The 26956-nt window shown below is 45.8% G+C and overlaps 1 protein-coding gene across 1 annotated transcript in view; it reads left to right on the top strand.

The window, feature by feature from the left end:
• Nucleotides 1–26956, top strand: part of CDHR3 (cadherin related family member 3) — a 51925-nt gene that overhangs the window by 12739 nt on the left and 12230 nt on the right. Inside the window, exons 4-11 of the mRNA XM_068972396.1 lie at nucleotides 8173–8267; nucleotides 9006–9110; nucleotides 14417–14565; nucleotides 15316–15505; nucleotides 21206–21377; nucleotides 22629–22731; nucleotides 23854–23952; nucleotides 25396–25622. Of these exons, the coding sequence (XP_068828497.1) occupies nucleotides 8173–8267; nucleotides 9006–9110; nucleotides 14417–14565; nucleotides 15316–15505; nucleotides 21206–21377; nucleotides 22629–22731; nucleotides 23854–23952; nucleotides 25396–25622 (1140 nt within the window). The remainder of the gene's footprint in view (nucleotides 1–8172; nucleotides 8268–9005; nucleotides 9111–14416; nucleotides 14566–15315; nucleotides 15506–21205; nucleotides 21378–22628; nucleotides 22732–23853; nucleotides 23953–25395; nucleotides 25623–26956) is intronic.

The raw sequence follows: 26956 nt of genomic DNA on the forward strand, positions 1-26956 counted from the left end.
GAAACCACCAGAGGAACTTTCAAAAGCACAGAGATCTGGGTCCCACCCCTGAGGAGTCTGATGTGACTGATCTCAGGTGTGGCCCCAGGCATCGGGTTTTCTAACCCTGATCCTCCACCCTGAGTGAGCTCTGGCAAACCCAGGGTTAAGAACGGCTGCTTTTTTTTTTTTTAATTGAAATATAGTTGATGTACAATAGTATATGTTACAGGTGTCCAATATAGTGAATCATAATTTTTAAAGGTTATACTCCATTTAGAGGTATTATAAAATATCAGCTATATTCCCCATGTTGTACAATACATCCTTGTAGCTTATTTAATATCTAATAGTTGTACCTCTTAAGTCCTTCCCCCTATATTGCCCTTGCCCACTTTCCTCTTCCCACTGGTAACCCCTAGTTTGTTCTCTATATCTGTGAGTCTGCTTCTTTTTTGTTATACTCACTAGTTTGTTGTATTTTTTCGATTCCACATATAAGTGATGTCATTCAGTATGAGTCTTTCTCTGTCCGACCTATTTCACCGCTTTAAGATACTATTTCCCACACTTCCCAGGTCTCTCCCTTGGAGTTTTGGACTCTGTGGGTCTGAGATGGGCCTGAGAATCTGCATATTTTCCAGATACCTTGTGTGACTGGTCTGATCAAAAAGGCTGGCAACAATGAGTATTTCTCAGACAGTGTTTCCAGCCCTACATGCGGACATACTTAAGATGCTTCAGAAAATGCAGATTCCCAGCCTCTGTTGGAATGCTGAATTGGAACACTAACTTCCCAGGTGATTTTGATGCCCTCTGCCCTTTGACAACCACTGGCCTAAATAAACAAGCACAGACTTAAAGAAAACACCAACACATGTGCAGGAAGCCACCTGGGCTTGGTGTGTACCTTTTATCTTACCTGGTGGGTTCCAGGATCCAAGAGTCACCTTGCTGTTGGCAGCAACTAGAGGAGGAAGGATGAATAAAAAGCTGGTTCTAGGGCAGCTCCAGAACCCCCAACCCCAATTTTACAACAAATCTCCACCCTTAGCCAACTTAATAAAGTGAAACTGTGTCTGTCACAGACTGTGTAAAATTGAGGCTAATAGAAAAACCACTGTATTTGCTCCCCTCCTTTTATTTATTTATTTTTACATTTTTATTTTTAATTAAGTTTGATTGGAGTAGAGTTGCTTTACAGTGTTGTGTTAGTTTCTATTGTTAAGTGAAATGAATCAGCTATACATACACATATATCCTCTCTTTTCTGGATTTCCTTCCCATCTAGGTCACCACAGCACATTAAGAAGAGTTCCCTGGGCTATACAGTAGGTTCTCACTAGGTATCCATTTTATACATAGTAGCAATAGTATATATATGTCAATCCCAATCCCTGAAGCGTTTTAGCCTCCACGCACCTCAATCCCAATCTCCCAATTCCTCCCACACCACCTCTCTCCTTTGGCATCCAGACATTTACTCTCTACATCTGTATCTCTATTCCTGCTTTGCAAATCAGGCTTCCCAGGTGGCTCAGTGGTAAAGAATCCACCTGCCAATGCAGGACATGCAAAAGATGTGGGTTTGATCCCTGGGTTGGGAAGATCCCCTGGAGGAGGAAATGGCAAACCACTCCAATATTCTTGCCTGGATAATCCCATGGACAGAGGAGCCTGGCGGCCTACAATCCATAGGGTCGCAAAGAGCTGGACACTACTGAGCATGTGCACACATACCATTTTTCTAAATTCCACATATACATATTAATATATATGTTTTTCTGACTTCACTCTGCGTGACACTCTATAATGAAATGAAATTGTTCAGTCGTGTCTGACTCTTTGCGACCCCATGGACTGTACCCTGCCAGGCTTCTCCATCCATGGGATTTTCCAGGCAAGAGTACTGGAGTGGGGTGCCGTTTCCTTCTCCAGGGAATCTTCCTGATCCAGGGATTGAACCCTGGTCTCCCCCATTGTAGGCAGACACTTTACCCTCTGAGCTGCATTGGAGGCAGACGCTTTAACCTCTGAGCTACCAGGGAAGCCCGTAACACTCTATAGGTGGATCCATATCTCTGCAAATAGCCCAATTTCGTCGCTTTTTCTGGCTAAGCACTACTCCACTGTACCCCATCTTCTTTATGCTTTGTGTTATTCTTTGTTGATGGGTGTTTAGGTTGCTTCCAAGTCCTGGCTGTTGGAAACAGTGCTGAACACGGAGGTGCATGTATCTGCTTGAATTACGGTTTTCTCTGGGTATAGGTCTAGAAGAGGGATTGCTGGGTCACATGGTGGTTCTTGCTACCTCTGTTTTAAAGAAAGTTTTAAAGCATATGGTTGCACATTGTTTGGACCTGCACTGCCCAATAGAGCTGGAGTGTGAGTCAGAAATGAGCGCTATGTGTTTAAATGTTCTAGTAGCCCAGTGAAAAAAGTGAAATAATATAAGTGAAATTCATTTTAGCATAGTTGACCTCAATATATCCAAACTGTTATCCTTTCAACATATAACCAACATAAAAATGATTCATGAGATATTTCACACCTGTCTTTCATAGTATGCCTTCAGACTCATGTATTTTACCCTTACAGCTCATTTTCTTTGGATCAGCAACAGTGCAAATGCTGTGTGATCACAGGTGCCCGTGGTTGGAGGCTTCTGTGCTGGATGGTGTGGCTGAGACCTAGTACTTGCTCCCCTGCCCATGCACCTTCTGGGTTGTGATGGGTGCACGTGGAGCAGGCTCAGAGGCAAGCATCAGGACACAGAGACATGCAGAATGGTCCCTATGTGGATAATTATATTCATTGGCATTTCTTCCTGCCCTTTCTCCACCTCCTGAAGGAGGCTCTATGGGCCCCACTCCCTCCCACCCAACTCCCACACTCCCCACCCCCTGCTGTTTGGAAATGGCCACCGTGACTGCAGCAAAACCTCCTCAGAGACTCAAAGAACGTTAATCAATTTCACAGCTGGAGGCAAAGTGATCTAGTGCAGCAATTCCTCCATTAAGGGGCTTTCTCTTGGCCTTTCCATTAGGGAAGGACTTCTGCATAAAGTGAAATGTGCTTTGTCTTCACCAGGGCAGACAAAGGATGAAATCAAAAGAGCCATAACCTTGCTACCAGCTGGGCTACCGGGAGAGGCAATAGGGGGAGGCAGTTCTCTCTTCGCTTCCATCTCGCTCATGGCTCTGAAAAGTGGTAGCAACTTCTCAGATGCCTGCCGATCCCACTGGATGGGACTTTTAAGATGCCTTGAGCAGCATTCTATTTCCTGATGAGGGAAGGAACTGAGGCCCTTGCCAGAGCCAGGTAATGCCAGTGAGAACGAAGGGATCCTGCTCATCCCCTTCTACCCCTTTCTGGCAAATTGTCCTTGGTGTCCTGCCCCTTTCTTTCCTGAGTGATAGCGCCTTTCCTGTTCCCCCAGGGATGTCCACCCCCCACAACAGGTGCACATACACATACATCCCATTCACTGCCCCCCAGGCATCTGCCTAACTCAGAAGTCACCACCGGAAGTCTTTGCAAAATGCTTTACACCCCAGGTTCTTGTGAGACTGCTTAAGAAAGGAAAAAGCAGTGCTATTCGATAATCCCTACTCCAAATACACCACCACTGATGACTATTCAGACATCAGAAGAGATACTTCCTTGAAGAGAAGGGGATTGTTATCCTTATGATTAGTGAACCCTGAATCAAAGAACAAGACCCAAGGCTGATGATTAGGGAAAAAGACTGACAGAAGAAAGGAAAGTTTGCAGCTTCTTCAGTAAAGGATGGTATATCTACAGCATTTTGCATTTATACATGTGGCTCACCTTAAAAACAAATAGTTGTCTGTAACCCACCTAGCTCACCCTCATGATTATATATACACAAGCCGAGTCCAGCTGAGTTAAGGGCTTGACCTGGGCTTTGTTTTTTTTAATGATAGTTGTTCTTTTCTCCTAGGTACCTTCCTTCCCACTTGCATCCCCCACCTCCCACCTCTGAGCTAGTTTGGGGAGGAAGGGTGAAAAGAGAGGAATGGGGCTTTTATAATATGTTCAGCTTACACTGAAAAATAATTGGACTGTGATGCCGTATTTACAACTTGCCCCAGCCCAGTAGGAAGAGGCTGCTCTGTCTGGACCTTCCGGGTGGGCTTGGAGGCATGCTCTCAGTGGCTGGTGAAGTTACTGGCGCTCTTCAGACTTGGAAGGAATCAGAGTCCTGCTTTCCCTCTGGAAACTTGGCCCCTGGAAACTGCCTGCTGTGTTTCTATGAGTTGGAAGGCTGAATGCTTGTTGCTTGATTCCACCGCAGGCCTGGAAGCAACCGAGGGCTGCAAACCAGCACAGGTTGAATCATTATTCACCCATGACGTCAACTGCAGCAGGGGGTGGGGGGGAGCCAGCCCGGAGGTGGCACATCCTCCCAGGGGAGCCTGACATTTCAGGAAACTGGGCCAGCTCTCTCACATCCTCCTTCCTCCTCGAACTGGTGGCGCAATAAAGGATGAATGGGGCAGGAAACCTGCTCAACGTCCTCCACCCTGAAGCTCTGTGTCCATGAGCAAAACGCTGCTGCCAAGGGGCTGCAAATAGAGAAATCTGGGGTGGCGGTAAAGGAATATTCCCTGCAGGGAGGCTAGAGAGCTTGTCTGACAAGCATTTGTTCACCGAATTGATCTGATTACTCAGGACTTTTCTTAGCCAGTGCTGGAGCAGAGAGGGGCTGCTGCTGCTTTTCATTCTATTTAATTTCTGTTTTCCAAGAATGAATATCAAGGGAGCAGCTTTGATTAAACAAGCCTTTAAAAAGGGGAGAGAATGCCAGGTTTTACAGAAAGCTTTGCTGAGTCGCTGGCAAATGGCCACATGACACAATATTTTTAGTCTATGGATATCATCTCCTTTCTAAGTACAAAACTGCTATTCCCATTAACACAAGCTCGTAAGTTCAGGGATAAAGGAAATTAGCCTGGCTCTTAAAGAAAAAAAAATCAGGATTCCAGGAAATCAGCCTCTTAATAAAAATTTAAAAGAAATTCCCCATATTCTCATTCTCCAGCTCTCCACCTTTTCTGTCTGTTGCTGTTGATTTTTTTCTTCCTTGCTGAGACAGGAGGCATAACTGGAGATTTCATACCCCAGTCTAGCGTTACCAAATCGAAACAGAATTTTTTTTTTATAAAGGCTGGCAAGATTTTTGTTATTGTTATCCTTTTGTTTTGTTAAGATTCTTTAAGGTTGGAATGCTGGTCTCAGATGGGAAAAGGCTAGAATAAAGTCCCAATATTTAACCAATATTTATTGAGCATCTACTAGGTATTAGGCACAGGGATAGAGCAGTGAATAAAATGAAGCCCTTTTCCTCATGGATCTCACATTCTAACTGGACAGTAGTAGTTAGCATGCATGGAGGGCTTATCATGGCTGGGCACAGTTCTAGAACTTTGCGTGATCACTCCATGGGGCATTAGTATTCCTCTTTGTTGCACAAGCTCTCATAGCTGGAAAGTGGTAGAACCAGGAATCAGATTCAGTAGTCTGGCTCCAATCTGGATCCAGAGCCACTTCATGACTCAAAGGCTCCAACCTGTGACTCACGTTCCAGACGGATCTAAGAGTCTTTTCTCTGTGTCCCATCATATCCTACACTTATCTCTCCTAGAGTGCCTGGTCCGAATCTTCTTTGTTTGTTCCTTTGGTTGACCACCATCTTCAGCAGAGCAGGGCTGTCTGTCATCTCCGCATCCCAAGACTTTGACTGTCTGGAAAACAACCAGATCTGGGGACCTATCTCCTAGAGCATTTTAAGACACATGCGAAAAGGCCAACCGATTCAGGTGCATGTATTAAATGCCTTGCCAGGCTCTGAACCCTACATTCCAGCACCTTCAACTTGGACCTCTGATATACGGATATGTGAGGATTCTCTGCAGGAAAAGCTCTGCTCACAGAGCCAGAACTGCTCCCCCTGCTGCCAGCTGCAAGCCCCGCCAGTCAATCGGTGGGGGGCTTGGGATAAGTATCACATCTCTGAGTGCTGCCAAGGTGTTCATACAATTTGGAGAGGGAGTGTGGTGGGAGCTGAGAGAAGGGCAGTCCTTGGCGTTGCCCAAATATTTCCTCTTAACAATGGGTTGGAAGCACTTAAGTAACCAGCAAGGAAGACTTCGTAAAGCAAGCCATTACAGTAGAATGTTGTATCATCATTAACCAACCAGGCTGTAAAATAAGACAAGAATATGGGCAAATGCTCAAGCTCTAAATCAAAAGAACAAAATATTATGATTTTGATTAGAACATCATCTCAATTTTTTTGGAGAGTGTATGTTTACATAGAAAAGAACAGAAGGCTATTCATGAAAATGATGAGATTTTATAGGTGATTAATATTTTCTTTTTTAAACTTTTCTGTCTTTCCCAATTTTTGTGTTAAAAATACGTTCATTACAGCTAGAAAATGTTATTAAATAATAAACAGAAAGTAAGCACTTAAAAATGGTTTTAAAATCTTATATTGGCCCCAAAGGAGAGCTTTCATCTCTTTTCTGTGCATTCTCTCTTCTCTACAGGGAGCTCAGCTGTGATCACAACACAGCAAATCACTGGGTTGGAAAGCTTGGCAGTGTTTCCTTTGATTCTAGACTTCAGGGGCTGTGACTCTGGTCACAAAACCTTCACTTCTGATCTGACCAGGGATCATCCCTCATCCTAGTTGCAAATAATGATAGCTTCTACCCTTAAAGCCCTTTGGAATAAATGGCTATAAATATGCAAGCCTCACATGTTGCTGCAGCCCTCTTCATTATACTGTGTGCATTTGCTTTAATCCCCACCATAACACACCCACTCCAATGCTCTTGCCTGGAGAATCCCAGGGACGGGGGAGCCTGGTGGGCTGCCATCTATGGGCTCACACAGAGTCGGACACGACTGAAGCAACTTAGCAGCAGCAGAATAACATGTGTTGGTGGTCTCATCCCTAAATTACAGGCAAGGAATGGAATTCTCCCAGGTTCTGAGGTGAGATCCAGATCTTGGACTCAGCTCTTCTGATCCAGAGCCTTCACCTGCTTCTTGACTTCATCATGGGAGCAAGGAAGGGACTCCATGATCCTGATGAGCACCCATGGATAGACGGGGTGGGCCTCCTATGGACTGGCCCTTAGTAGGATGAACAAGTAAGCCTGTGTCCCTTTCAGAGCAAGTGATGCTGGGCAGGGGAGCCCACAAGAGAGCTGGGCTGAGCACTGGGAACCAAGGAGGACAGGCTCTCAATTCCCCAACTTGTACAAAGACTTGACCAGTTGCCAGAGCTCTTCGATAAAATGTTAAAGAGTCCAAGCTAGCTTCCAACTTTGACGCCAGTACCTGCTAAGGTTATTTTCTCTCGCACTTGTCTCTTCCCCATCATTTCAATGAACAATACTTGTGAACATTTTCATACCACATCATGTCCCAAGTTCTTTTAAGGGGAGAGACTGAATCATATTTGCTTTGTTATTGTTTTTCAGCTGCTAAGTCATGTCTGACTCTTTGCAACCCCATGGACTGCAGAATGCCAGGCTCCCCTGTCCTCCACTATCTCCTGGAGTCTGCTCAAATTCATGTCCATTGACTGGGTGATGCTATCTAACCATCTCATTCTCTGTCATCCCCTCTTCTCCTTTTGCCTGCAATCTTTCCCAGCATCAAGGTCTTCTCCAATGAATCAGCTCTTCACATCAGGTAGCCAAAGTATTGGAGTTTCAGCATCAGTCCTTCCAGTGAATATTAGGGTTGATTTCCTTTAGGATTGTCCTATTTCCTAATACATGGGAGCTGTGTTAAAACAGTGTTGATTAAAGCCAAGACATTGAATCAAAGCCAGAAGTCAGAATATGGTGGTTGGGATAAGGATGCTGGACTCAGAAGCAGGGGGCTGTTTATGTGCATTGTCTGTAATTGATGTAGGATCCAGTGACCAGCTTCTCAGGGTACTGCCAATCAGGGTCAAAGGCTCAGACCAACTGATCCAGAGTTTTCTTGAATCAAGAACCATTAAGCCAGAGAACTGCCCATTTGGGCCTCCATTCTGTTGCATCAAAAAGGTTCCATGGGTCATGAATATAAAATGTGACATGAACAACCTCACTTCCTGGGGAAAGCTGCATAGGTGTGCTTAGTTATGCTTTTTCCCTTGTTTTTTAGTATCTCCTGATTTCCCCTTCAAAGAGTTTCAGAATGTCTGCTAACGGGACTCTCTTCTCCACAACAGAATTTGACTTTGAAGCAGGACACAGCAGGTAGCCTTTGCCAATGACCTTACTTGAAGTACCTTTTATCTGAGGGTCCAAGAGCAGGCCTGGTGCAGCCAGGGAGGCCCTGAATGTTTTGTGGCCTTGCTGCCAGGTTCAGAGGGTAGTGAGCTCCAAAGAGGGATCAGGAGCAAGGCCATCCAGAAGGCCTCCTTCCCTGTCCAAAAATCCTACTCTCTGGACCACAGGGATGACGGTGTGGGAGAGGGTCCCTGGGGCATCTGGAGGATTGCCTTGGATGCCCTTCTGCCTCCAGGGAGGTAGCCATCGGAGCTGTCCACTGACATTAGAGCAAAACGGTGGAGGCAAGCAGGCCTCTGAGGAAGGAGGTGAGGAGAGTCCAGGGTTAAAGGACGAAAAGACAGAGGTTTTGGGGTCAACCATGTTTGGCTCTGGGCTCTGCACCAGGTATGAAAACCAGGGCTGCTTAATCTGCGCAGCCTTGGTTTCCTTACATAGGTGCAGAAGGCACTTTGCTGGGATGTCATGAAGAAGGATGAGGACAGAGTGTGTAACGTGGAGGCCGTGAGATGGCAGCCATGGACAGTAACTATAGGGTGAGAAATGGAAGGGCCTTAGAGATGAGGAAAGAAGATCTAACTCTGCAGGGGCATATGGAGAGGGGGTGGCCAGAAAGGGGAAAGACTTTCCCCACTCCCCCCACCTCATTTGTGGTAGTGTCAGCAAAGCTAGACTCCCTCCCTGACTTGGGCTGTTTCCTGGCAGTTATCATCTCATTGTGGAAGTGAGAGATAGTCAAGGACTCGGAGCCTCCACGGAGCTGCATGTGAACATCGTGAACATCAATGATGAGATCCCACGCTTCACCAGGTGGGCCTCGGGGCATGGGGAGGGGGTCTCAAGTGGCTGAGTCTCTTCAGACTCATTTCATCCCCGGTGGAGGGCTGCCCCTTGCCCTGCCTGGAGGTAAAAGGAGGTAAAAGCAGAGGGAAGAGGCTCCAGACCATTAGGGTCCTTTACCTGGGCCTCTGGAATCCCACCTTCCACCTCAGTTCCCCTGCCTCCACAGCCCGTAGACACGTGCACCATGGGATTCTTAGGATGCTGGGGATGGGGTGGGGGCCACACACCTTGGCCTTGTGCAAGGCCTGCCAGTGGACACATGTAGAAGGTAAATATGAGGTGCTCATAGGATAAAGCACCCACCGTTAGTAAGAACACAATCCTAGAGAATGTCATTAGTCCAGACACTTTCCTTCCTCTTGGGATATCATTTTCCACTCTTGGGATATCGTTGTCTCTGACTGAGGGAAGGGCTGTTTTGATGATGCCTAAGGGATCTGCTCACTGCTGGGTGCTCTGAGTTTCTTCCTGCTGCGGTGGATCCAGGACCTGTGTCTGGCAGCTCCTCCATACAGTTGACATGAGGAAGTGAACCTGGTGGAGACGGCCTGTGGGAGTGTGCCTGGCAGTAGTGTGGGCACAAAAGGGAGACCAGAGCCTGTCACCCATAGGAGGATTTAGGAGAGGGAGGTGGGATTCTGAGCCAGCATATGACTCTGCAAACAGCCTGACTTACTGGTTACAAAATTCTGCCTGCCCCAGTTTCTGAGCCAGGCTCAAAAACCACCATAAGGAAACTGGCAAAATGCCCTGCCTTGGTTCACTGTATTCATGGAATAAATTCAGGTCAGGAGATCCCACCAACAAAAAGCCACTGGGCCCCAAAACTATGTAGAATGCTTGTAAAGTATTCTGAGATTGAGGTATTAAAGCCACTCACAGGCTGAGTGCCTTTTGGCAAAACACACCACACTTGTGAAACTTCTGGATATTATCACAATCTATAGCCCAGATGCTGGGTGTCAACGTGAAGGGAACAGCAGCAGAGATACTCCCATGAAATACTTCCCATCCATGCCTGTTGCCAGGTTAAGCTCAGAAGGATGACTCAGTACATTCCTGCTGACAGGCTCCTGCAGGAGCACAGTACAGGCAGCTTATAAATAGTTGTGACATTCCAGCTTGGATTCGGACTCAAGTATTGGCCAACATGGCAATGAGGATTCATCAGTGATCCCCAGAGGAAGGTGATGGTGGTGGGGCTGGAGCTGACACGTTCTGTGATCCTCTTCCCAGTCTGTGAGGTGGGAAAGCAGACTGTCAAGTTCACCCACGGGACAGAACTTGTAGGCCATCTGGTTTGAACTATGTCTTTCAAAATTAAGCAGTTTGCCTCTGCAGAAGGAGAACATGACCTTGGCTGTTTGGTGAGGCCCCCAGAGATGGCTCTGGAACTCTGGTTCTCACTTTCAGTTTGAGAGATGAACCTGTTAGGCTCCACCCCAGACAGGAAGCATGAACTATGTGACTGTCTAAAAATTTTTTTGAAAAAAATAGTCAACTTTCTTTCAGAGTATTCCCCTGAATGTTGGTAGGGAAGGGTCTGCAAGAGCTTGTGGTCTAGAAGGACTTGTGATCTAAAAGCGGGCAGGGTGGCTGCTCAGTTAGAGCCAACCTAGTCCCTCAGCCATCTGCTCCTTCAGCAGGTTTGCTCAGTTTCAAACTGGATGCTGACTTTGAGGGTTTCCTGGTTCCCTTGAACCATGATACTTCTTTCCCTCCAAATCAGTGCTTGGACTAAACATTCGTTGTTGTTCAGTCACTCAGTCATGTCTGACTCTTTGTGATTCCATGGACTGTAGCATACCAGGCTTCCCTGTCCTTCACAGTCTCCCTGAGTTTGCTCAAACTCATGTCCATTCAGTTGATGATGTCATCCGACCATCTCATCCTTTGCCTCCCCCTTCTCCTCCTACCCTCAATCTTTCCCAGCATCAGGGTCTTTTCCAATCAGTCAGCTCTTCACCTTAGGTGGTCAAAGTGTTGGAGCTTCAGCTTCAGCAGCAGTCCTTCCAATGAATGTTCAGGGTTGATTTCCTTTAGGATTGACTGGTTTGATCTCCTTGCTGTCCAAGGGACTTTCAAGAGTCTTCTTCATCATCACAGTTCAAAGGCATCAATTCTTTAGCGCTGAGCCTTCTTTGTGGTCCAACTCTCATATCCATTCATGACTACTGGAAACTTGGGACTAAACATAAGTTATTTAGTTCAGTATTAACACAATTAATTCCTCAAATGGACTTGAGTAGACTGAGTTTGAGTATGAAGTAGAAATGAAAAATGTGGAAGCAACTCTCCTCTCTTGACTATTTGTTAAGGTTCTGCAATGAACACAATCAATTCAGGTACTATTTCTGTTGTTGAAAATGTCTCACCATTGTATTCCTGGATGGTGACGAATGTCTCAGTGTTTCCTGGACTTGCAACATGCACTCCAGGATGCTGCCACTATGAAAGCTGGGCAGCTGAGTATAAGAGTACCTGACTTACATTCACCGTCTGCATCGCAGGCAGAGTGCTCTTTATTTTTGCAGAGATCCTTGTTTTAGAGTTGGGCAGGAGGGTCTTTCTCTTTTTTGCCCACCCCTTTTCCATTCACTCGCAGTCCTTTTCAACCTTGTGCCAGATAGTGTAGACACAGTTTAGAGGCTTAAAAGACACCATCTCAGGTCATCCTGGATTCACCTCCTTTCCCCTGAGTGTGGCCATGGGCCCTGGCTCTGGTGAGCCAGTGTCATGGAGAGAAGAGTAAGGGGAGTGGTAATATCAGAGCTTCCCCTGTCAGGGAACTGCCAGGGTCCTGGTTTTAGTGCATATGAACAGATCTCTACTGTGTCTCAGGGTGACACTTCTAAGTTAAGTGATATTTTATACACACTTGGGCCTTGGATCCTCAAGCCAAATAAACCACAGATTTTATCTTCTGCCAGGCTCAATATCAAGTCAGCCAAGGAAAGGATGTTCTATCTAGGCAATTGTATCTTCACCAATAGCCTGATCAGTTCTCCTCATGGGACCTGAGTTCCTGGAGCACCCGGCGTGGACTAGATGAGCCCACAGAACAGGGTCTTAAACAGCTGCACTCCTGACATGTCAAGAAGGATACTTTCTGTGGTGGGGCTGTCCTGGGCATCACAGGTTGTTAAGCAGCATCCCTAGTCTCTATTCACTACATGCCAGTAGCAGCCTGCTCCTCTAGTTGTGACAAACAACAGAATCACCTGCAGCTGCAAACCACTGTCTTAGGAAAAAAAAAAAAGGAGGCTGGGGAAGGGGATTTCTCTCCCAAGGTGTCCTCTGTCTGTTCTATGAGAGGCTGGGAACCTGTGGCTTTTACCTCTAGGATCCCTTACAATGCGTCTGTTCTAAGTTGCTTCAGTTGTATCCAACTCTTTGCAACCCTATGGACTGTAGCCTGCCAGGCTCCTCTTTCCATGGGATTCTCCCACAAGAATACTGGAGTGGGTTGCCATGCCCTCCTCCAGGGGATCTTCCTGACCCAGGGATCAAACCCACCACCCTTATGTCTCCTGCACTGGAAGGCAGGTTCTTTACCCCTAGCACCACCTGGGAAGCCCAATTCCTTACACATGCAGTCTTTCTCAAACTTTAAAGTGCATACACATTCCCTGGGCATCTTTGAAAATGTTGATCCTAATTCAGTGTCCGGAGGGGCTAGAGGTCTGTCTGCAGACACCGCATCCTCAGGAAGCTGGTTTAGAAAAGCAGGAACCACATTTGGGGTAGCAAGGGTGAGGCTGTGACGGTAGCATGGTTATCTTAGCGATCTCTTTGTTGGGAGTTAACAGAACCCCCTTAATGTAGCATCCCCCCCAAAAATCCAACATGTTAGAAACAGGGGCTCTCACACAGTAGAAAAAGGACTTAGTGCAGCCTGAGAAGCCAGAGCCGAATCCCTCTCCCCTCTGTCGCTGCTGTTGGTTCCTGCCACCCCTGGTTCCCTGGCCACACCAACTTTGTCCCTCCCTGGACCCCAGTGGGTGGCATAGTTTCCCTGAGAACGAGCTGAGTCCAGCCAATAAATGGGTGAAAGGTGGCTTCTGTGGGACCACCAGTGGTGAGAGGTCCAGAGCCCTGGGGTGGCCTCTTGGCCTGAACAAGATTACTGTCCCCCAACAGTGAAGTGAGCCTTCAGGGGGTCACCCCACAAGTGAGGGCAGGCCCAGATCTGGGGAGGAGCCTGGCCAGGGAGGGCCTGCCTCTGACTCCCCCAGAGGTCCCCTCCCCTTTCTCCTCCCTCTGGCCCTGCAGATGATGGCACAAAAACACAGAGGCATTCTGAGCTCATGAAATGAGTCCAATCCTTTGGATATAGGCTATAGTATTCCCCTCTTAAAGAGGCTCCCGTGTGGGAAAACTCAAATTTAGGAGACCGGGAAATTAGAGATGATAGAGATGACTTTGCCCCACAGAAGTGATTTTTCCTCCACAAAAGGACTTTCTGCAGAGTTATTTTAAATAATAAGCCTCCCTTGGTACATGCAAAATTACTCAATTACCAAGTTGTGCAGTTAACACTTCAAACCTATCTGTCTTGTTGCAAGGCAGTGGAAGTCTGAGGAAGGTGGGTAAGTTGGTAATTTGGAATTACCTTGTAAGAAGTCATCCTTGGAGGGCAGTGTGCTGACCTTGGCTTCTGGCGGGGGGCTCGTTTCTCCCTTCAGAGAACTGACCTCATGGTTAACACAACTTGGACAAGCATACACATTCTGTGCATGAATTCTGCCTCCTTGGCCTAAAAAAAAAGAACTAAAAAGTGAGCAGAGACACGAGAACAGAGAAGGTTCACAATTTATTGTGAACCTCTAGCAGCAGCTATGGGATGGGTGTCAGGAAACCATGGCTCTGGATATTGTGTCCAGAGGGATTTTCAAAAGAATTTAGGGGACTTCTACACACATATTGGGAGAAGAGAAGACAGCTGGACAGGCCAATGATCCTTATTTTAAAAGATGTGAATGCTGAGACTGATTTGAAATGGCATCAGGCCTCCGTGGAGGCAGGGACTGGAGCCGATATAAATCGCTGCCGTCACAGCGTGGTGACTTCTTTGCATTCACAGGGACGTGATCTTTGGAAACACAAAAGGCAGTCACCCCTCTTTTCAGCTGCTGAGTTCTCCCTCCCAAACAACGTTGATGCAATTCCAACAGCTCAGCGCTATATTTAGCTTGAACCAAAATACCCACCTCCCAGACTCCACCCTCCTGTGCCCCTGAAAATTAGCTGTGTCTGCTGAAATTCTGTTCCAGCCTGACACACATGTACACCATTCCTGAGGAGCTGAGTCTAGGAATCATCGTGGCCCATATCACAGCGGAGGACCCTGATGATAGAGGCTTTACCAGCTTCCTTCTCTACAGCATCACTACTGTCAACAGCTATTTCATGATCAATCAATGTAAGTCAAACACATACATCCTTGTGGATTCTTTAATTCAGCCATTTGGCTTGTTTTACAAATATTTTCTCGTTTGGTCTGGGGCATGCCTTTATATCTATAGACTATTATAAGTTATTGGAGTAATAGGTATATTTTTGTGGCTGCACCTCATGGCTTGCTGGATCTTAGTTCCCTGACCAGGGATTGAACCCAGGCCCTTAGTAGTGAAAGCACAGAGTCCTAACCATTGGGCCAGCAGGGAATTTCCTATAATAGGTATACTAAAAGCAGCTGGCCTAGGGGTTGGGGTCACTGAACAGGGTCCTGTGCAACAGCTGTATCACTACTTCCCCTTTGAGGCAGGTGGGTGTTTAGGGGCAAATGAGTTCACTATTGTGAGGGTACCCTGAAGCCTCCTAAACAGAGAACCCAGACCAGCACTGTCCGAAAGAAACAGAAGACAGATTTGTAATTCTTAAGTCTCTAGGGGGCCACAAAAAGTAGAAACAGGTGAAATTCATTTTAATAAGGCATTTTATTTAACCCTGAAGCCTCCTAAACAGAGAACCCAGACCAATCAATGTCCAAGACAGGAACTTACATGAGGGTTTTGTTTTGTTTTTTTCTTTTGTCTGTGTATAGAGGATATTCTCTTTGTAAGCCAGTCCTCACATCAAAACGTTCTTTTCCAGTTTACTCCAAGTCTTCATCTGTCTCTGACTCTTCGTTTCTCTCCAGAGAGCCATGTTCTGACCTTTGCTTTCTCAGTGACCGGGGCCATCCAAGTGGCACGCAGGATAGACCGAGATGCAGGTGAATTAAGACAAAATCCAGTCATATCTCTGGAGGTTCTGGTGAAGGATAGACCCTCCGGGGGTCAAGAGAATCGCAAGCAGATAACCTTCACTGTGGAAGACATTAATGACAACCCCTCGACGTGCACCAAGTTCACCTTCAGGTATTTGCCTCACGTCACCCCTTTTAGGGGCCCTCGGCTCCTCTGCTATAGTCTGGTGGGGACTGAAGGATCGTGGGCACTGGAGACATGCTCAATAATATAAGTGGATTTGAATTGTCTCTTTCAGTGAGAAACTTTCCTTCCTCATCATTTTTTCTCCTCTCTCTTCCACTTTCTTTTCTATTTGTATCTCCCTTCTTCATTTCCTTACTCTGTTAAAAAAATATTTTTATTTTGCTCTCCTCTACAACACGTTCATTTTCATTGGTGACAGGTCCACAGGACTTGACAGACCCTCTCTGGACTGTGCCTTTTCTTTATTTATTCGACTCATGGCAAAACCGTACTGTGGGTTAGCAGTTATAATAGATAATTCAGACTTAGGACCAGTAACTAGGAGCTCCCAGAGAAGCACGCCATCAGTAATATGAATAAATCAAACCAAGTGTTTACTTAAAACAAAGCATCTAATTCACTTTACACAACTTAATTGCCTGTAAACAAAAGGCAGCAGAGAAGAGGGGAAAGGCAGATTCAAGTGGGATACAAGTTCTTTTGGATATTTTGACCAGCTTTTTGTCTCACAATCTACTCACCATTATTTTTAAATACAGTCCCCTGTGATTTTGGGTTAATATGTCTTTTGGAAAACAGTACCATCTTTCTGGGCAGCAGAGGATGAGATGGTTAGATAGCATCACCGACTCAATGGACATGAACTTGGGCAAACTCCAAGAGGTTTTCATGTACCCTGTGTACACACTGTAATAGTTCCTTTACTAAACCTCCCAGAATTATCCTAATTTGCCATCTGCTTCTTGCTGAGGCTCCTATCAAATCAGTAATAGCATTGAAAATCTGACAAGTTCCTATCCCAACCCCAACAGCAGAATCTGTTTGATGAGTGGGAACAGTTGTCTTGGATAGTTAGGACTGGACTTCCATCTTCTACATAAATCAAACCCACCTCTGTTAAGAGAAGTCTGGTCCCTGGAATGCAGTAGAGATGATCCATAAACTTTACACTCTCACTTTCTTTGTGAATCTAAATCTATGCTAAGGCTACTGTGTAGCTCCAGTGCATCTTGGGAAATTCTCTTCCTCGTGTCCTGCTCTTCTAGGCCCTCCTGCTTTCTCCTTTGTTCTCCTGCCCTGAGAGGTGGGGGAAGATGGTTGAAGAGTAAGAACTCTGGGTACAAATGACTGGAGAGGCTGTGCTATCTCCAGTCTTCCTGGTCAATTTTCTCCCCTCAATGCATTTCTGATAAGTGTATCCTGTGGCTTCCTGCAGTACAGAGTCCCTTGATGTGTGAGATGGCAGTTTGCAGATTGCATTCCATTTTAGCTGGTAAAATCACATTTTGAATATCCTAGACTGTCTTGATAATCTTCTCTCCAAATGACCCTTGAAGGTCAATACCAGCCAGGAACTGAGCTAACTGTGTTTTTTACTAAAGATAACTCCAAACAAGGTTCCAGGAGGGCTCTGGGCTTTTCCAGCAAGCGTAACATGCAGTCTCTCTTCGAAAGCCAGAGCATGAGAAAGGGCAACAAAAGGGCTCCTTCTTCTGCCGTCTTGGAAGTGGAAGTTTTTACTCCCAAACCCCAGCCTCATTTGCACACTCCGGGGGCTGGGAAACCCTGGACCGCATCACCCACCATCCTCCCATGCTTGGCATCTTCTCCATTCCCACCACACCGAGTGGAAAAACACCATCAGATCAAAACTGAACCAAAGGACAGAACCGGTGTTGCCACAGGCTCTGACAGCCTCGCCTCTGAATGTGCATTCCTTCTTCAGGGATCTTGGTGTGGACCCTGCAGCGGGGTTTGAGAACTCAGGTAGAAGTGGGTGGGAGGGTGCCAAGCTGCCCAGGGATCCAAAGAGGCAGGTGGCTTTGTGCCGTGTTTCCCACCACCCCCGTGGGTCCGGGCAGCCCGGAGATAGAAACAGCCCCTGCGTCTTTCCCAGGCTGGTGATGAATGAGCCCATGGCCCCGATGGAGGCATCAAAGGCTCCGTGACAGCCCCGCTCTGGTTGTAAATTGTCATGCGCTTGGCTGAAAGCGCTTGGCAAGCTGTTTGTGAGCCATAGGCGGAGGAGGTCAACGACTCATAAGGCGGCTGGGCCTGTCACCTCTGCGTGGGGAAGGAACCGTGGTTAGATGACTGGGAGTGAGGGCAGCCTGCCTTTGAGGCAGGGAGTGATGAATGAGAGGGAGTGGTGTTCCAGTCATGCGTTTAGGGGGAAAATACCAAGTGGCAGGAGAGAATGAAAAGAACATGCCAGGTGGCCCTAAGCAACTGAAAGTGAAGGCCTTTTTTGGAGGGCGTGAAATGTCTGGCTTCAGGACCCTAGAGTCTTTGCATGATTGCAGCCTCCTGGCTTCTGCAGACTTGTACTCAGAGCTCATATTCCTGAACCCTTTAGGGCCTGGAGAGTCACTGATGGAACCTAAAGTAAAATGTACTGTGACTCTTTACACTAACAATAGAGGATACTGCCTAGATATATCAGCTTTCTGGGATAGGTCTTGAAACTACTCTGAACCAGTCATTCTTCATCTGTAAAATGGGGACAAGAATACAAACCTCTTGGTGATGAGGGGATGAAATACAGAGCATATTGAAAAGCAGAGACATTACTTTGCCAACAAAGGTCCGTCGAGTCAAGGCTATGGTTTTTCCTGTGGTCATGTATGGATGTGAGAGTTGGACTGTGAAGAAAGCTGAGAGCCGAAGAATTGATGCTTTTGAACTGTGGTGTTGGAGAAGACTCTTGAGAGTCCCTTGGACTGCAAGGAGATCCAACCAGTCTATTCTGAAGATCAACCCTGGGATTCCTTTGGAAGGAATGATGCTAAAGCTGAAACTCCAATACTTTGGCCACCTCATGCGAAGAGTTGACTCATTGGAAAAGACTCTGATGCTGGGAGGGATTGGGGGCAGGAGGAGAAGGGGACGACAGAGGATGAGATGGCTGGATAGCATCATTAACTCGATGGACGTGAGTCTGAGTGAACTCCGGGAGTTGGTGATGGACAGGGAGGCCTGGCGTGCTGCGATTCATGGGGTCACAAAGAGTCGGACACGACTGAGCGACTGAACTGAACTGAACTGAGGATGCATAGAGTTGGTATTTAACAGACAGTATCTATTCTAAGCATCCAGACATCATGCAATCAAGATAGGAGCAGAGATGCTGGGACTCCTGTCCAGATGAGACACACAGGCGATCTTTGCCCGTGGTGGCATCATGGAAGTGTAGTTACACCTGCAAGAAAGACCACTTTCCCAGAAGTAAACCCAGTTATTTTCAGCAGCCCAAGACCATCCTCGCCGTCAGACTTGACTCCATGTTTGCCAAGCCCATTTTAGCTGCCATGAAGAACTAATGTGGAAGGTAGAAAGCAGCATAAATTGGTTGTAGAGAGAAATGATAGTACAGAGAATCAGAGAATTTAACTCACGTTGATGCTCAGAGAACAAGATGCCAAGACAGGATTAAAGGCGCAAGGCTTTTATTAGTGGAAATGCCTATGGGAGAAGATGGGGACAGAGCTAGGCTAGGCTGCAAGAGCCATCAGATCGTGATGCAAGCCTGACCTAAGTAAAGGAACAAGGGAGGATGCGTGGGTGAGGATGTTCTAGTCAGCTGTGCAGTCCATGAACTTGGCTAGGGCAATGGGGAGTCCAGGAGCCAAAGTCAGCTGTCATGGGACAGGAATGAGTCTGCCTTAGTATCTCTGCCCTGCCCTGTCATTGGCACATGACCTCACTGCAAATCCAGCAATGGGTTTTAGAGCCCAGCAGCTGGGATCTGCAGTCTATCATCTTCCCTCAGCTGAAAGTCTTCCAGGCACATTCTCATGACAGCCATAATATATTTTTGTAAGAAATTCTGCCCAAGGCAAAACATGATTGTGGTAGGTACAGAAAAAAGAAAAGGAAGAAAGAAAGAAAAGGAAAAAGAAACAGCACTCATACAAATTCCTCTCTGCCTTTACACAGGCTGTTTTGCAGTGTGATTTTGCCATTCCTCCCACTGAAAGATGGGTATCTCCTTCTACTCCTTGAATCTGGACTTAACCAGGTGAATTGCTTTGGCCATGAGAACATTCACAAACATGGCACGGCAGGGGCTTGAAAAGTGTTACGCATTGGGACTTGCCCTCTCTTGCAACTTTTGGAAGTAGCACTTCCTAAGATCTCCATGAGAAGAGCCCAGCCTAGCCTCCTGGAGTATGAGAGACAATACAAAGGAGAGACCACCCACCTTCCCACCAGAGATGTGAGTGAGGCTTTCCAGGAGCATCAGCCCCCAGCAAGCCATCAGTGACTGGACAGACCAGCCAAGCAGAACTAGAAGCAAAAGCAAATGGATAACCAATACTATTGTAAGAAAGAATAAATGCCCATTGTTTTAAGCCCCTAGGTTTTGGGCTGGTTTGTTTTGTAGCAGAAGCTAACTGACAAGTCTATTTTCCAGACGGAAAAACTGAAACCTGGAGACACATGAAGACACTCAATGAACTGAAGCCTGGAGGTGTTAACCACACTTCCTTGGAGTCTTCCACTCCAAGCTGGGCTTGACCAGATGCCTCTGAGTTTGGCAGCAGCTTTACTCATTTGCGTGTTATTAATATTTGCCTCACTCCAGGAGTGAACTGAGATTGGGACCCAGAATCCCACCCTTAATAAGCCTCTATTGAATGAATGGTGCTAAGGTGTTGGGAGGACCTTGCACGCCTTTGAAGTCATGAGAACACAAGTAGAGGCATTTCTAATCTTCTAAGCATGGGAGCGGAGGGGTGTAGGGATACAGGGATCTCTCCCAATCAGATTATCAACTCCTGCATGCAGGGACATAATTTATATTTCTCTTATATTTTTCTTCACTCCTGTACTAGTCCCATAAGCTACCATTCATTCATTCAACAAGTACTTCCTGAGCATGCCAAGAACAAAGCAGATAAAGATCTTCACCCTTGTGGGGCTTCCATTCTTGGAGCCAGGGGTCAGGGGAACGGGACAGGTAATAGACAGGATAAGTAAGTAAACTGTATAAGCATATTGAAAAAGGAGAAGTGCCAAGCACTAAACGTAAAGCAGGGAAGGGGAGAGGCAGCAATGGGCAAGGGGTGTTGACATTCTAGATGGGGTAGCCAGGGAGCCTCCTGAGAAGGTGCCATTGATTCAAGACTAAAGAAAGAGAAGGAGCAAGCAGTGTGCACATTTATGGGAGGAGCGCTGCACAGTAACTGCAGTGGCCCTGAGGCCAGGGCCCAGGGAGTGTCCAGGAGCATAGGGAGGCCAGGGCAGAAGGACAATGAACAAGAAGAGTTAGTAGATGAGCTCAGACAGGTAAGGGGTAGGGGTGAGTGGCGGGCACGCATCATGAAAGGCGCTATAAATCGGAGTTAGGACTTGGAGGGAAATACGGAGCCTTTTGGGATTTAAGAGCAGAGAAGTGGGATGATCTGACAACACTTTTCACAGGCTCCCTCTGGCTGCTGTGCTAAGAATCTTCTGAAAGGAGGCAAGGACAGAGCGGGGACACCAGCTGGGTGGGCAGTGCCTTAACCACAGACTTGCTTTCAGTTGAAATGAAAGTTAGGCTGTCTAGCCTTAGGCCTATGTTAGAAGGAACACTCAGTCACCATTTGTTGGGGAAAATATTGAATCGTGTCTTTTTGCCAGCATTATGGTGCCTGAGAGAGCAGCCAGGGGAACGTCGCTTCTGGACCTGAACAAGTTCTGCTTTGATGATGACAGCGAAGCACCAAACAACCGATTCAACTTCACCACGCCATCTGGAGTGGGGAGAGGCAGCAGGTTTCTACAGGATCCAGCTGGCTCTGGGAAAATCGTGGTCAGTTAATGGGCACTGCATCATCGAAACGGCACTGGGGAGGTTGGTCTAACATGCATAGTGCTCCTGCTGCCCCACAGAGAGAAATTTCCGAGGTAACTTCCTCTCCGACTGACTGTAACTGACAAACTGATAGTGACTCTGTTTTCCCCGTTTGTTCTTTATTTTACCCAAGTTCCAGGAATTGTTCGTTACGCATGGTCATGCCTGGGGTGCTAGGGACTGGATTCTCTCTTGCGTGGCTCGCAGTTGGCAGCCTGTGAGTCTGGTTAGCTGCCTCCACAGTCACCTCTGTTCCCTCTGGGCTCAAGCACTTTTGTTTGTTTCAGGGCTCCTTCCTGGCCATAGCGCTGTGAGTTGAGAGAGAGCAGGGCCTGGGGTCATGAGTGTGTCTTGCTAAATTCCACACTGTAGGACCATGGGAGACCCGAAGGAGGATAAGGAAAAGAGGAGTATCTCCACAGGGGCCGAAACCGAAATGGAAGAACATGGGCATGAAAGGCGGGTCTCAGTGAGCTGTGTGAGATCTTTCACAACAAGGTTCCCATCGGACGGTTGTGGGGACAATGAAGGAGAAAGACAGAAGGGCAGGGGACGTGGGGGTCTTAAAGGGAGTGGTCTTGATGGGGGAGGTGGTCTTTGCATCAGAGATAAAGCCTCAGGAAGAACAAGCAGCCCCCCAGCCATCATCTCATCTACCCTCTTCTTCACTTCCCATCCTCAAGAGTTATACCAATTTTATTCATCGTGTCAACTAAAAAAGCTTCTATATTTTTCTGTTTAAGAAATTAATACATGTTTACTATACTAGGAAACACAGGAAAGCATTACTATTCAGTAATAAGCACTATTAACATGTTGATATGTTTCCTTCTTGTCTGCTTCCCTGTGCATAAATTTTATGTATAGTCTACATATATCCATAAATATTCTAAATGATGGAAATAGCCCTGCATGTAGGATTCTGTATCACGTTTCTCTTCAGCTTACTTGAAGTCTTGAGCCTATGCTGGACAATAGTGCTTGATGAACATCTTTAAACATAGATTCTGTCTCTTGATAAATTCCATCAAATAAGTCCTCTAGTAGTGTGTAAGGGTATGGACATAACTTTTTAAAGCTCCTTCTATGGCCAAAATGCTTTTCAGAAAGGTTTTGCAATTTACACGTACACCAACAGTATATGAAAATGTCAGTTCAATTAAAAGGATTGTTTATTCTGTGTAATCCGATCTCTCTGTTTTAATCTAGTTGATTGGTGATCTAGATTATGAAAATCCAAGTAATCTAGCAGCCGGCAATAAATACACCATGATAATTCAGGTACAGGATGTTGCTGCTCCTTACTATAAAAGTAAGTATCGTTTTGATTTATTTCATAAAGCGTCTTCCTTAAATTGCAGTGACTAAACTGTGCTAGACCATGCTTGGTCCTGGGCTGGGGATGTATTGGTATCAAAAGGAAAGTTCCAACACCCCCAACACTTGAAACTCAGACCAGTCTCCTCTTGTCCTTCACCAAGAACCGTTAATCAGTCTCCAGATCCTTTCTTCTGTGTCACCTACTAAAATCTCAAAGACCGGGTGGCTCCCCCTCCACTGTACCCCATCCCCATCCTACTAGTACTGCTCTAATGCAGAACCTCCTCTTCTGTAGCTGAATTACAATGCTAAGAGTCTTTTAAGAGTCTTTCTCCCCACCTTTAGTCTTGCCCACTTCCAACGCACCCATCACATTTCTGACAGTGATTTTCAGGAAACACAAATGTCATCATATTACTTCCTTAGTTAAAGCCCCATATCTGTGTCTCCTCATAATTGTCAAGTTCCTGTTCAAACTCTTGACTTGGCACAAAGCAATAGAGTGGGTCATGTGAATTTTCTTGGTTTCCCAGTGCATATAAAAGTTATATTTACACTATGCTGTAGTTTGTTGAGTGTGCAATAGCTTTACTTCTGAAAAAATAATGTACAGGGGTTTCCCTGGGGGTTAGATGGTTAAGACTCTGCACCTCCAACGCAGGGGGCATGAGTTTGACCCCTAGTCGGGGAACTAAGATCCCATAAGCTGCATGGCACAGCCAAAATAACGATAATAAAAAATTTTAAGTAATGAACATACTTTAATTAAAAACACTTTATTGTTTAAAAATGCTAACCATCACCTGAACCTTTAGTGAGTCATAATCTTTTTGCAATGGTAACATCAAAGTTAATTGATCGCAGATTACCATAACAATATAATAATGACAAAGAAGTTTGAAATACTGCAAGAAACACCAAAATGTGACACAGAGACACAAAAGTGAGCAAATGCTGTTGGAAAAATAGTGCCACATTTTTCAACTTGCTTGACACAGGGCTGCCACAATCTTCAATTTGCAAAAAATGCTGTTATCTGCAAATTACAATAAAGTGCAACAGATCAAGGGATGCCTGTATTGTGATTTAATGTTTTTCCTATTTCCATTTATAGATAACATCTACATTTATATCTTAACAAGCCCAGAAAATGAGTTTCCTCTTGTCTTTGACAGTCCATCCTATGTATTTGCCGTGTCAGAACTGAGCCCACGTAAGTAACCTACAAGACAGGACTGCAGGGCCCTTGAGGGACTCGTTCATATGAAGGCACTTGGGAGGAGGGAGGCTTCCTGCCAGAGGCCCTGGTGGTATTATGCACAGCAAATCACCACTGATTCCTGTTTACTGCATCTCTTACTTCTTTTTAAATTGTCCTCACTGTGAAGGAGCCCTTCAAGTGAAATCTAGATTTTAAAAACTGTTGACTAAACTGCATTTCTCTGAACCCCCTGATTGCCTCTTTGTCTGGGTGCCTGATTCTGCTAATCCTCTTTTTGCAGCCCAAGTTTTCCCTTGGTCTCCATTGTGATTTTTATCCAGCTCACTCAGAATTGAGATTTAAAAATAGAAGGCTTCCCATTTCTAGATTTCTCTCATTTACAAACAAAATAAAGATGCTTTCTCTTTCCATCACGGGATTCCCTGGAGGCCCCTTTTTCCCACCCTTTAGGACTCCTCGATTTCTGCAGGCTCCTTCCAATCAGGCTGAGTTTCTCCCTGTATCTCCCAGTTTGAAGAGAACACTGTAAACTCTACAATAATCAGAGTTTATTACAGCCTTTGATTGTGGCTACTTCTGTACTAAAAACCAAACAAAACCAAAACTCTGCCTCTAAAATAATCTCTTCTTAATTTCATTCTCTCTCTTTATGATGAGCTCCATTTCCTGACATTACATTTTAAACAAAACACAAACAGCAGGTCTCAAGAAAATGCTTTTAGTTCCTTATGCCTAACCCAGTGAATAACAAATGCAACAGGAATGGGCTTTTTATGAATTTATAGATCCTGAGACAATTGTTAATCACCTGTTTTGAGTCAAGCACATAATGCCAGCCTATGTATTTGAATAAAAGAAAATTCTGCCCTTGAGGAGTGTAATTTATGAGGAAGAACTTCTACAAAACAAGCAAGACAGAATTCCAGCAGCCCCACCAACAAGACTTGTAAAATAAGCCAAATGGAACAGGATTTAAAACTCAAAAATATCCTAATCATCCTGTGGCTAAACCCTTAAAAATTAGTTTCTATTTTGCTTATAAGAGCACCCCAGGCTCATTAGAGAAAAATCTGACAAATAAAAAAGACAACACTGCTGTAAAAAGATGTATATGGGAGGATGTTCTTTCCAGTGTTATGATCATATAATAATTGGCATACTTGGAGTCTATATAAAGGCATGAATTGTCTTTTACACTTCACAGTATTGCTAGGATCACATGGCCAGTTTCCTAGTGGGTGTCATTAACGTAATTTGAATGTAATAGAATTGAAGATATAAAACACACAGAGTTTGAACAGCAAAGAGGCCTCTAAAAGTCTGTTGGCCCATGGCACTGAGAATGTCTGCTCCTGGTTCCTCCCCTCGCCCCCGAAGCAGGACTAATCTCAGATATTATTCTCAGGAGTAATCACAGGCACTTTATTCTTCCAGCTAGAACCCGGGTTGGACGAGTGCAAGCGACAGATAAAGACTTCCCCCAGAGCCGCATCACATACTCCATCTCTGCTGGAGGGGCCAGCCAGCAGTATCCAAATATATTTTGGATTAATCCCCAAACAGGAGAACTCCAGCTGGTGACTAAAGCAGACTATGAAACAATCCCTGTCTATATTCTCAGAATCCAGGCCACCAACAGCGAGGACAGCAGCTCAGTCACTGTGAGTGGGGCTGTGGTGCATTCACACGCGTTCAAGTGGTTGACTTTGGGTCTCCCTGGCACCCTCCAGGTGTGGCTATAGCAATAAAGAATCTTAAAAGGGCACCTCCTGCAGGAAGTGGCTAATGGTATCCCACACAGCACAATCAGACACACACAGGAGTGCCAGGAAATAAAGATTGACATCTGTAAGCCCACGTTTGTGTGTACTGGGAGAAGCACTGAGATGGAAGGCGGCCCTGGGGGCAAGCTTCCTTCTGTTGCTGTTAAATCTCCCCTTGCTTTTGTGGTGGGCTGGTGCTGTGCATCACCCCCAAGTATTCGAAGTTTTTCCCTATTCCTAACCCACCCACATCACAGCAGGTGAGCTAGGTCTTAAAAAAAAACTATCTGGCTAGACATGGGGCTATATTGCTTTGCCGCCTCTGATGTTGAGAATCTGGTTACATGCATTTCTGAGTCAGGAGGTCTGAGTAGGGCCTGAGAACCTATATTTCTGACATGCTTCCAAGTGGTGCCTATGCAGCTAATCCATAGCCATACTTTGAGAAGCCTGGGTCTGTGCTAACAGTGTTTAGGACTATTTGAGGATAACATGAGGCCCACAAAGAGGGAAATATTTCTTGGTCTTTCTTGTTAATAAAGTGAAAAAGCATAAGGCAAAATGAACTCAGCTAGCAGCAGGCATCCCTGTGTGACAGAGAGAATGACTGGTTCAGAGTTAGGAGGCAGAGTTCATTTCTCAACTTTGATCCCAATTTTCCAAGGGGGTCTGAGCAATGCTTATCTTTGTACCCTGATTTCTCTCTCTCACCTGGAGAATCACCTCATAACCCAATGCCTGAATAGTCCAGTTCCTCTGATGACTTGCTTTGAATTAGTGGGACAATGTTTTTAACGATGTGTGAGACTCAGCATTGCTAGCTAAGGAAAAGATGTGCTTAGTTGAAGGTAATTGTGTTTGTTAGGTTGGGTTTTTGAGAGGAATGAATGGAGTCCACTTTGGGAGCTAACTAGAGAGAACATTTCAATTTATTCCCAGGCTCAGGAATAACTGAAATCCCCAAATTTCAAAGGTAGAATGAATACAACTCAAAAATTCATAAGCTTTTTAAAAGGGTGATGATCACATAAGTCCCTTTCAGGGCTGACATTCAATGTTCTGTGCTGGCAGGCATCCCAGTCCATATTCCAATTCACCAGGCATAAAAGATGGTGATGAAAGAGAACAGGCTGGCCCCTGCTTGTGGCCTGCCAGCACCACCAGCTCAGTGTGGTGCTGATAGCCTGGGTTACAGATGAGAGCCTGGCTAAGCTGGGTCACCTCCTTCTATC

This window comes from Capricornis sumatraensis, chromosome 5 (genome assembly GCF_032405125.1).
Source record: "Capricornis sumatraensis isolate serow.1 chromosome 5, serow.2, whole genome shotgun sequence".
In the NCBI taxonomy this organism is placed as follows: domain Eukaryota; kingdom Metazoa; phylum Chordata; class Mammalia; order Artiodactyla; family Bovidae; genus Capricornis; species Capricornis sumatraensis.